Source organism: Gadus morhua, chromosome 17, assembly GCF_902167405.1.
Source record: "Gadus morhua chromosome 17, gadMor3.0, whole genome shotgun sequence".
NCBI lineage: Eukaryota > Metazoa > Chordata > Actinopteri > Gadiformes > Gadidae > Gadus > Gadus morhua.
The window spans coordinates 367,501-378,813 of record NC_044064.1 but is presented as its reverse complement, the minus strand read 5'-3'; the positions used below and the strand labels follow the sequence as shown (position 1 = coordinate 378,813).

At 52.1% G+C, this 11,313-nt stretch overlaps 2 protein-coding genes across 4 annotated transcripts in view; both read right to left on the bottom strand.

Annotated features, from left to right (window-relative positions):
* Positions 1-1,294: 1,294 nt before the first annotated feature.
* Positions 1,295-7,714, bottom strand: LOC115530039 (sperm-associated antigen 17-like). Of its 3 annotated transcripts, none has more exons than XM_030339219.1 (6): positions 7,343-7,714; positions 6,451-6,618; positions 4,888-4,979; positions 3,716-3,822; positions 2,617-3,065; positions 1,295-2,086 (listed from the first exon to the last, which is right to left on the bottom strand). In XM_030339219.1, exons 1-6 carry the CDS (start codon positions 7,568-7,570, stop codon positions 1,427-1,429), a joined length of 1,704 nt encoding a protein of 567 aa, XP_030195079.1. In that variant the 5' UTR covers positions 7,571-7,714; the 3' UTR covers positions 1,295-1,426. The 3 variants fall into 3 exon arrangements, with proteins under 3 accessions (XP_030195079.1, XP_030195080.1, XP_030195081.1); XM_030339220.1 differs by having other exon boundaries at positions 2,617-3,017; XM_030339221.1 differs by having other exon boundaries at positions 2,617-2,969; positions 7,343-7,713.
* A 23-nt stretch (positions 7,715-7,737) lies between these two features.
* Positions 7,738-11,313, bottom strand: part of spag17 (sperm associated antigen 17) — a 26,507-nt gene continuing 22,931 nt past the window's right edge. Inside the window, exons 24-27 of the mRNA XM_030339049.1 lie at positions 10,817-10,962; positions 9,676-9,766; positions 9,159-9,316; positions 7,738-8,190 (exon numbers count right to left, since the gene is read on the bottom strand). Of these exons, the coding sequence (XP_030194909.1) occupies positions 7,753-8,190; positions 9,159-9,316; positions 9,676-9,766; positions 10,817-10,962 (833 nt within the window). The 3' untranslated portion in view covers positions 7,738-7,752. The remainder of the gene's footprint in view (positions 8,191-9,158; positions 9,317-9,675; positions 9,767-10,816; positions 10,963-11,313) is intronic.

The window sequence follows — 11,313 nt, the reverse complement described above, 5'->3', positions numbered from 1 at the left end:
CAGTAAGGAGGCCACATTACTGCTGATCACCTACCCTCATGTCTTCTGACAGCTGCTCCCTCCTCACCAGGCGCTGCCTGAATGCCTAGAGACACAACGCAACGCACACTCCTTTAGAGACACAACACACAACGCAACAACACAACGCACACTCCTTTAGAGACACAACGCAACGCAACAACACAACGCACAGTCCTTTAGAGACACAACGCAACGCACACTCCTTTAGAGACACAACACACAACGCAACAACACAACGCACAGTCCTTTAGAGACACAACGCAACGCACACTCCTTTAGAGACACAACACACACGGTCCTTTAGAGACACAACACACACGGCCCTTTAGAGACACAACACAACGCACAGTCCTTTAGTGACACAACACAACGCACACGGTCCTTTAGAGACACAACACAACGCACAGTCCTTTAGAGACACAACACACACGTTCCTTTAGAGACACAACACACACGGTCCTTTAGAGACACAACACAACGCACACGGTCCTTTAGAGACACAACACAACGCACACGGTCCTTTAGAGACACAACACACACGGTCCTTTAGAGACACAACACAACGCACACGGTCCTTTAGAGACACAACACAACGCACACGGTCCTTTAGAGACACAACACAACGCACACAGCCTTTGTGCCCCTTTTACACCGACAGAACCAGCTGAATTCGCCGCGGCTCGGTCTGGTTCCAGGCACATCCTTTGTCTATCTAGAAGGTACCTCTTCAGCGTGGTCGGGGCGTCATAGCACGCATGCGTGAAACCTCCGACACATGAGTGACCACGCGACACATAAACAGACAGGGTTAGGCCCAGGAGCGGCGCCCCGTCCGTCACGGCCCACGGCGTGTTCCTGCGCGCTGATCCTGCCATGTTCAATAATCCATCACTATTGTCATGTTTGATGCTAATATTTAAAGATATTTAAAGCTAATATTTTGACATCCCTTGAGCCGGGATGTCACATCCCGGCTCAAGGGAAGGACAAAGGAGGAGACCACGCAAGACCGGTAGTTTTACCAAATTATAATTTATTTAAACCAATTCAAAATTAAACTAATAAATGATGCGTGAATGTCAGTAGTCAGTAACGGGTGCGGTGTCTGTGTGAGTGAATGAGTGTATGGTGTGTGTAAAGCAGCATTAACTCAACCTAACTAACCCAAACCAAAACCAAAACAAACCATTCGTCATGATGAGCGCGACGTCCAAGCCTGACAGCCGGTGTCGGCTGTCAGGCTTGGACGTCGCGCTCATCATTATTCGTCCGGTCATGTCACTACGGCTAATCAGTGGCCGGCAGCCTGTCGAGTCGAAGAGAGTTGAGCTGGTACTGTTGGTGTAAAAGTGGCCTTAGAAACACAACAAAACAACACACGGTCCTCCACTCACTGATTGGGGTCTTAGATGTAACATAGCGGCACTAAGAGACAGTGAAGCATGAGGTGGAGCTCCAGTAGAGACAGTAAGCCTCCAGGAGAGACAGTGAACCTCCAGGAGAGACAGTGAACCTCCAGGAGAGACAGTGAACCATGAGGCAGGCTCCAGTAGAGACAGTGACCCTCCATTAGAGACAGTGAACCTCCAGGAGAGACAGTGACCCTCCAGTAGAGACAGTGAACCTCCAGTAGAGACAGTGACCCTCCAGTAGAGACAGTGACCCTCCAGTAGAGACAGTGAACCTCCAGTAGAGACAGTGAACCTCCAGAAGAGACAGTGAACCTCCAGTAGAGACAGTGACCCTCCAGTAGAGACAGTGACCCTCCAGTAGAGACAGTGAACCTCCAGTAGAGACAGTGAACCTCCAGGAGAGACAGTGAACCTCCAGTAGAGACGGTGAGCCTCCAGGAGAGACGGTGAATCATGAGGTGTACCTCCAGGCGTGAGTCCAGGGTCTCTCTGAGCCTTTTGCAGGGGGGCGGGTAGACCACCAGCTCATGGACCTGAAGGATCTGGGGAGGACTCGGGGAGTCCTGGACCTGAGGGGCCTGGACAGGTGGTCCTTCCCTCAGAGCAAGACCACGTCCCAGGTCAGACCCAAACGGAGGACCAAGGGTCTTCATCTGCATCAGAAACACACATGTAGGTCAGCTCTGTTATGTTAGTATCACATGTTGGCCAGCTCCGTTAGGTTAGTATCACATGTAAGCAAAGCTCTGTGATGTTAGTATCACATGTAGGTCAGCTCTGTGATGTTAGTATCACATGTAGGTCAGCTCTGTAATGCTAGTATAACATGTAGGTCAGCTCTGTAATGTTAGTATCACATGTAGGTCAGCTCTGTAATTCTAGTATAACATGTAGGTCAGCTCTCTGTTATGTTAATATAAGATGTCAGTCAGCTCTGTGATGTTAGTATAACATTTCGGTCAGCTCTTTGATGTTAGTATAACATTTCAGTCAGCTCTGTGATGTTAGTATAATATTACAGTCAGTCGTTATTTTAATATAACATGTAGGTCAGCTCTGTGATGTTAGTAAAACATGTAGGTCAGCTCTGTGATGTTAGTACAACATGTAGGTCAGCTCTGTGATGTTAGTACAACATGTAGGTCAGCTCTCTGTTATGTTAATCTAACATGTCGGTGTGTACCTCTGCTATTGGGAAGTTGAGCCAGCTGCGGTCTCGGAGGTTGAGCGGCACGATTCTGCGATCACGTTTAGGAGGATGGGCTGGTCTCACTACGGAGACGGCAGACGGTCTCTCCATGGAGCCAGCAGACAGTCTCTCCATGGAGACAGCAGACGGTCTCTCTATGGAGATAGCAGACGGTCTCTCCATGGAGACAGCAGACGGTCTCTCTATGGAGATAGCAGACGGTCTCTCCATGGAGACAGCAGACGGTCTCTCTATGGAGATAGCAGACGGTCTCTCTATGGAGACGGCAGACGGTCTCTCCATGGAGCCAGCAGACAGTCTCTCCATGGAGACAGCAGACGGTCTCTCTATGGAGATAGCAGACGGTCTCTCCATGGAGACAGCAGACGGTCTCTCTATGGAGATAGCAGACGGTCTCTCCATGGAGACAGCAGACGGTCTCTCTATGGAGACAGCAGACGGTCTGTCTATGGAGACAGCAGACGGTCTGTCTATGGAGACAGCAGACGGTCTCTCTATGGAGATAGCAGACGGTCTCTCTATGGAGATGGCAGACGGTCTCTCTATGGAGGTGGCAGACGGTCTCTCTATGGAGATAGCAGACGGTCTCTCTATGGAGATGGCAGACGGTCTCTCTATGTAGATGGCAGACGGTCTCTCTATGGAGATGGCAGACGGTCTCTCTATGGAGATGGCAGACGGTCTCTCTATGGTGATGGCAGACGGTCTCTCTATGGAGATGGCAGACGGTCTCTCTATGGAGACGGCAGACGGTCTCTCTATGGAGACGGCAGACGGTCGCTCTATGGAGATGGCAGACGGTCTCTCTATGGAGACGGCAGACGGTCTCTCTATGGAGACGGCAGACGGTCTCTCTATGGAGATAGCAGACGGTCTCTCTATGGAGATAGCAGACGGTCTCTCTATGGAGATGGCAGACGGTCTCTCTATGGAGATAGCAGACGGTCTCTCTATGGAGATAGCAGACGGTCTCTCTATGGAGATGGCAGACGGTCGCTCTATGGAGATAGCAGACGGTCTCTCTATGGAGATGGCAGACGGTCGCTCTATGGAGATAGCGGATGGTACTGACCTTTTGCTAGCTGGGCCGGCCCACTGGGAGCCATCTTGAGGAGAGGCTCCGCCTCCTCACAGTGCAGCAGCTCGGTCCCTGAGCCGTCCTCATGCACCAAGAACAGCCTGCACACACACACACGCACACGCACACGCACACACAAACACGCACACGCACACGAACACACAAACACACACACACGCACACGCACACGCACACACACGCACACGCACACGCACACGCACACGCACACACACTAAATCAGACTTAGAGGAGGGGTTTAGGAGGTGACACCATGGAAAGGTTTGGACGAAAGAAGAATCTATTGAGACATGAATCTACGTTAGAGATTAGTTTAAGGGCTGTTCATATATAAAGGTAACAGGTTAAGGGATGTTCATATATAAAGGTAACAGGTTAAGGGCTGTTCATATATAAAGGTAACAGGTTAAGGGCTGTTCATACATAAAGGTAACAGGTTAAGGGCTGTTCATATATAAAGGTAACAGGTTAAGGGCTGTTCATATATAAAGGTAACAGGTAAAGGGCTGTTCATGTATAAAGGTAACAGGTTAAGGGCTGTTCATATATAAAGGTAACAGGTTCAGGGCTGTTCATATATAAAGGTAACAGGTTCAGGGCTGTTCATATATAAAGGTAACAGGTTAAGGGCTGTTCATATATAAAGGTAACAGGTTAAGGGCTGTTCATGTATAAAGGTAACAGGTTAAGGGCTGTTCATATATAAAGGTAACAGGTTAAGGGCTGTTCATATATAAAGGTAACAGGTTAAGGGCTGTTCATATATAAAGGTAACAGGTTAAGGGCTGTTCATGTATAAAGGTAACAGGTTAAGGGCTGTTCATATATAAAGGTAACAGGTTAAGGGCTGTTCATATATAAAGGTAACAGGTTAAGGGCTGTTCATATATAAAGGTAACAGGTTAAGGGCTGTTCATGTATAAAGGTAACAGGTTAAGGGCTGTTCATATATAAAGGTAACAGGTTCAGGGCTGTTCATATATAAAGGTAAGAGATAAGGGCTGTTCATATATAAAGGTAAGGTTAGTGTGGTAATACTCAGGGGGTTAGTGTGATAGGGTTAGGGAGGTAATACTAGTCAGGGGGTTAGTGTGGTTATACTAGTCAGCGGGTTAGGGAGGTAGGGTTAGGTTAATACTAAGACCTGCCTGGGAGAGTGCTCTCCATGTGTGAGGTCTTCCTCCTCAGACGCCCTTGATGCAGCGCTGAGGACCACAGACACCTGGCCGCTCTGCTGCACCTGCAGACACACACACACACACACACACGGCCGCACACACACGCACACGCACGCACGCACGCGAGCGCACGCACGCACGCACACACACACACACACACACCGGACACGCACTTACACATACACACACACACACACACACACGCACACGCACGCGCACGCACACACACACACACAAGCACACACAAATGCACGCACAAACGCACACACATACAAAAACACAAACGCACACACACACACAAGCACTCACAAGAAAAAAATAGTTATTTGTGACTGACATTTTTCCTCCCAAATACGTTTTCTAAAAAACAGAAATAATGTATCTCAAACGTCTACAACAAACTTTGATTCATTGCATTGAAACACCATGTTGAAATGTGAGGATAGCAGTTACTGCACCACGCAAACAATCCTTTATACTAAAGGTGTGTTCCAGATTGCTTCCGAGTTGGAAGTGGGGAAATCTCCCAGCTTTCTTGCGGCATGTCCCGGAGGCACGCCCCCTTTGGGTCGGGACCCTTGGAGTCCTGAGAGTGTTCTGAGTTCAGTGATGATGCTCTCAACAAAAATGCCTACACCCGTAAAGAGATTTATATTCGTTGTATTTGCACCACATTGGTAATTTTAATGTTAATTTTAAATGCTCTAACACGATTACATTGCTACTTTATTCCGGTCACCAATATATGCATTGCACGGTCTTGTGGTGCGTGCAATACAATGTAAAGTTGGGTTGTTTGTTTTCAAGCTGGTTTATTAAAGAGGCTAATGTAGATAACAATCATCAAAGATCTGCCAATTTCATGACACAATCACAAAGACGAACAGGAACGCTATACAGTATATACGGAAATGATGTCACAAGTGCAACTCGGAGGCTGGTGTCCGAGGCGTCTGGAAGACACCATAATTACGCACATTAGGGATTCCTGTCTGCAGCACTTTTACTACAGCTACTCCATCTCTGATTGGTCTGTTGGTCAGTCTGTCATACCGGGTCTCTGACTACAGTTACTCCATCTCTGATTGGTCTGTGGGTCAGTCTGTCATACCGGGTCTCTGACTACAGCTACTCCATCTCTGATTGGTCCGTGGGTCAGTCTGTCATAACGGGTCTCTGACTACAGCTACTCCATCTCTGATTGGTCTGTGGGTCACTCTGTCATAACGGGTCTCTGACTACAGCTACTCCATCTCTGATTGGTCTGTGGGTCAGTCTGTCATAACGGGTCTCTGACTACAGCTACTCCATCTCTGATTGGTCTGTGGGTCAGTCTGTCATAACGGGTCTCTGACTACAGCTACTCCATCTCTGATTGGTCTGTGGGTCAGTCTGTCATAACGGGTCTCTGACTACAGCTACTCCATCTCTGATTGGTCTGTGGGTCAGTCTGTCATAACGGGTCTCTGACTACAGCTACTCCATCTCTGATGGGTCCGTGGGTCAGTCACTGACTGTACTGTAAGCACTGACCTGGAAGCGGTTTCCCTCAGGGTCTGTGACGTCACAGGTCAGCCCATGTGTCGTGCTGAGTCTGTAGCTTCCTGATTGGCTACCAGGGCTAGAGGGGGTGGAGTCTGGATAGTAAATACATGTCCCGTCCTGCCCAATCAGAAGCCGGCCTGCTTTGGAGGGAAACACCTGAAACACACGTTATACATTAACGCTAAAGGTCAGCTACGCTAAGAGTACGTTGCGCTAAAGGTCAGCTACGCTAAGAGCACGTTACGCTAAGGGTCATCTACGCTAAGGGTACGTTACGCTAAGGGTAGGATACGCTTAAGGTCAGCTACGCTAAGGGTTCGTTACGCTAAAGGTCAGCTACGCTAAGGGTCAGCTACGCTAAGGGTACGTTAGGCTAAGGGTCAGCTACGCTAAGGGTACTTTACGCTAAGGGTCAGCTACGCTATGGGTACGTTTCGCTAAAGGTTAGCTACGCTAAGGGTAGGATACGCTAAAGGTCAGCTACGCTAAGGGTACGTTACGCCAAAGGTCAGCTACGCTAAGGGTACGTTACGCTTAAGTCAGCTACGCTAAGGGTACGTTACGCTAAAGGTCAGCTACGCTACGGGTATGATACGCTAAAGGTCAGCTACGCTAAGGGTACGTTACGCTAAAGGTCAGCTAAGCTAAGGGTACTTTACGCTAAGGGTCAGCTATGCTAAGGGTCAGCTACGCTAAGGGTACGTTATGCTAAAGGTCAGCTACGCTAAGGGTCAGCTACGCTAAGGGTACGTTACGCAAAGGGTCAGCTACGCTAAGGGTACGTTACGCTAAAGGTCAGCTACGCTAAGGGTACGCTACGCTAAGGGTAGCCTAGCCAATGGTAGCTAGGGTTAACCTAGATGACCGGTAACTAACCCACCTGATAGACGCCGCAGCCGTCTCCCGTGACAACGGTTCCGTCTGCGAGGAAGACGTGAGCCGCGCTGCGCTCTGGGAACACCATCACCTGGGCGGAGCCGTCCTTCTCCACCAGCACCACCCGCTCCACAGGCCCCGCCTCCTCCTCCTCCTCCTCTGAATCCCCCCCCGGACCTCTGCCCCCTGCAGGAGGAGGGGTCACAGGAACGCTACGCCTTAGCTTCATCATGTGACCTTCAGACCGCCAGCGCTCAGACTAACCCCGAAGGGCGAGGCCTTCCCCTGGTAGGAGGCCCTCTGGTAGGAGGCCTTCCCCTGGTAGGAGGCCTTCTGGTAGGAGGCCCTCTGGTAGGAGGCCTTCCCCTGGTAGGAGGCCTTCTGGTAGGAGGCATTCCCCTGGTAGGAGGCCTTCTAGTAGGAGGCCTTCCCCTGGTAGGAGGCCTTCTGGTAGGAGGCCTTCTGGTAGGAGGCCTTCTGGTAGGAGGCCCTCTGGTAGGAGTTCTTCCGCTGGTAGGAGGCCTTCCCCTGGTAGGAGTTCTTCTCCTGGTAGGAGTTCTTACCCTGGTAGGAGCTCTCCTGGTAGGAGCTCTTCCACTGGTAGGAGTTCTTACCCGGGTAGGAGCTCTCCTGGTAGGAGTTCTTTCCCTGGTAGGAGCTCTCCTGGTAGGAGTTCTTCCCCTGGTAGGAGTTCTTACCCTGGTAGGAGTTCTTCCCCTGGTAGGAGCTCTCCTGGTAGGAGTTCTTCCCCTGGTAGAAGCTGGTGATTCTGGTTCCATCTGCGTGTTCCACAGTCAGGGTTCCGTCCGGTTCCTCAACACGTACCACGCGGTCCTGTCGCGTCAGCATCACCTGAACAAACACAACTCCTCCTCAATAGGATGACTGGGACCTCCTCACTGGGACCTCCTCACTGGGACCTCCTCACTGGGCCTACTAGGACTAGAGACCCCCTGCAGAGCAGCCTCAACCACTGTTTCTGACGGAGGCAGAGTGTGTGTGAGGACCACTCGCAGCCTGGCTGAGGGGTCCGTGCAGAGAGAGCAGTGTGTGTGAGGACCGCTCACAGCCTGGCTGAGGGGTCCGTGCACAGAGAGCAGTGTGTGTGAGGACCACTCACAGCCTGGCTGAGGGGTCCGTGCACAGAGAGCAGTGTGTGTGAGGACCACTCACAGCCTGGCTGAGGGGGTCCGTGGACAGAGAGCAGTGTGTGTGAGGACCGCTCACAGCCTGGCTGAGGGGGTCCGTGCAGAGAGAGCAGTGTGTGTGAGGACCGCTCACAGCCTGGCTGAGGGGGTCCGTGGACAGAGAGCAGTGTGTGTGAGGACCACTCACAGCCTGGCTGAGGGGGTCCGTGGACAGAGAGCAGTGTGTGTGAGGACCACTCACAGCCTGGCTGAGGGGGTCCGTGCACAGAGAGCAGTGTGTGTGAGGACCACTCACAGCCTGGCTGAGGGGGTCCGTGGACAGAGAGCAGTGTGTGTGAGGACCACTCACAGCCTGGCTGAGGGAGTCCGTGGACAGAGAGCAGTGTGTGTGAGGACCGCTCACAGCCTGGCTGAGGGGGTCCGTGGACAGAGAGCAGTGTGTGTGAGGACCACTCACAGCCTGGCTGAGGGGTCCGTGGACAGAGAGCAGTGTGTGTGAGGACCGCTCACAGCCTGGCTGAGGGGGTCCGTGGACAGAGAGCAGTGTGTGTGAGGACCGCTCACAGCCTGGCTGAGGGGGTCCGTGGACAGAGAGCAGTGTGTGTGAGGACCACTCACAGCCTGGCTGAGGGGGTCCGTGGACAGAGAGCAGTGTGTGTGAGGACCACTCACAGCCTGGCTGAGGGGGTCCGTGGCGTGCACAGAGAGCAGTGCGGCCGTGGGGATGTGTTCGTGGGTGCTGCCCACCGTGCAGACCCTGGCACCCGAGGGGGCTGTGGTGACCCAGCGTCCTCGACCGGGGGGGGTGGAGCCGTCTGCCACAGTGTTCACTTAATGCACACACACACACACACACACACACACACACACACACACACACACAATACAGTCTGGTGTGAGTGGACGGAGTGGAGGATGTGGGGGGGTGAGGGGAGGTGAGGATGTGAGTGGAGATGAGGATGTGTGGGGGGGATGTGAGTGGATGTAGGGATGTGGGGTGAGGATGTGAGTGGAGGTGAGGATGTGAGTGGAGGTGAGGATGTGAGTGGAGGTGAGGATGTAAGTGGATGTGGGGATGTGTGGTGAGGATGTGACTGGAGGTGAGGATGTGACTGGAGGGGAGGATGTGTGGAGAGGCCCCGAGGGAAACGGCGTTAAGGTAGCGGGGGGGACCGGAGGGTCAGCTCACCCTCAGCCTCTTCCTGTTGGCGCTCAGAGAGCGGCGGCCAGACGGGGCCAGAGTCTGGGCTGAAGGACACCGCCCCATCTGGAAACAGCACCTACACACACACACACACACACACACACACACACACACACACACACACACACACACACACACACACACACACACACACACACACACACACACACACACACACACACACACACATATTAGAAAAAGCCGTTTGTTGCGGTAAGCCTCCAAACTTTAATATCCGAGGCCAGAGGCGTGTGACACCGGCTACAAGACACAAGCTGAACAGAAGACAAGCACGGTGTTCCTCAGGAGGTGCTGAGCACCCTGCTGGAGTCAGAAGGACCAAGGTGTGTTCCTCTGAGCACCCTGCTGGAGTCAGAAGGTCTGGACCACGGTGTGATCCTCTGAGCACCCTGCTGGAGTCAGAAAGTCCACGGTGTGTTCCTCTGAGCACCCTGCTGGAGTCAGAAGGTCTGGACCACGGTGTGTTCCTCTGAGCACCCTGCTGGAGTCAGAAGGTCTGGACCACGGTGTGTTCCTCTGAGCACCCTGCTGGAGTCAGAAGGACCACGGTGTGATCCTCTGAGCACCCTGCTGGAGTCAGAAGGTCTGGTCCACGGTGTGATCCTCTGAGCACCCTGCTGGAGTCAGAAGGTCTGGACCAGGGTGTGATCCTCTGAGCACCCTGCTGGAGTCAAAAGGACCACAGTGTGTTCCTCTGAGCACCCTGCTGGAGTCAGAAGGTCTGGACCACGGTGTGTTCCTCAGGAGGTGCTCCAAGCACCCTGCAGGAGTCAGAAGGTCTGGACCACGGTGTGTTCCTCTGAGCACCCTGCTGGAGTCAGAAGGTCTGGACCAGGGTGTGATCCTCTGAGCACCCTGCTGGAGTCAGAAGGTCTGGACCAGGGTGTGTTCCTCTGAGCACCCTGCTGGAGTCAGAAGGTCTGGACCACGGTGTGTTCCTCTGAGCACCCTGCTGGAGTCAGAAGGTCTGGACCACGGTGTGATCCTCTGAGCACCCTGCTGGAGTCAGAAGGTCTGGACCACGGTGTGTTCCTCTGAGCACCCTGCTGGAGTCAGAAGGTCTGGACCAGGGTGAGACAGGGTGTGGGTGGGGGGTCGGCTGTACCTCAGTGGACCCGTCTGTCATGTGTCTGACCACGGCTCCCTGGCCCGTGACCACACGGGACAGCTCCGCAGGCATCGCCACGGCAACCCCATCCTGCCAGGCCGGGATGCTCTGCCTCACCAGCAGGGTGCGCTGTCCAGGGGTCTCTGCACACACACACACACACACACACGTTAAACTGACCTAACAGACTGTATATACTACAGGTTAAACTGAGTTAATACTGTATATAATACAGGTTAAACTGACCTAATAGACTGTAAATAATACAGGTTAAACTGACCTAATAGACTGTATATAATACAGGTTAAACTGACCTTATAGACTGTATATAATACAGGTTCAACTGAGTTAATACTGTAAATAATACAGGTTAAACTGACCTAATAGACTGTATATAATACAGGTTAAACTGACCTAATAGACTGTATATAATACAGGTTAAACTGAGTTAATTGACTGTATATAATACAGGTTAAACTGAGTTAATACTGTAT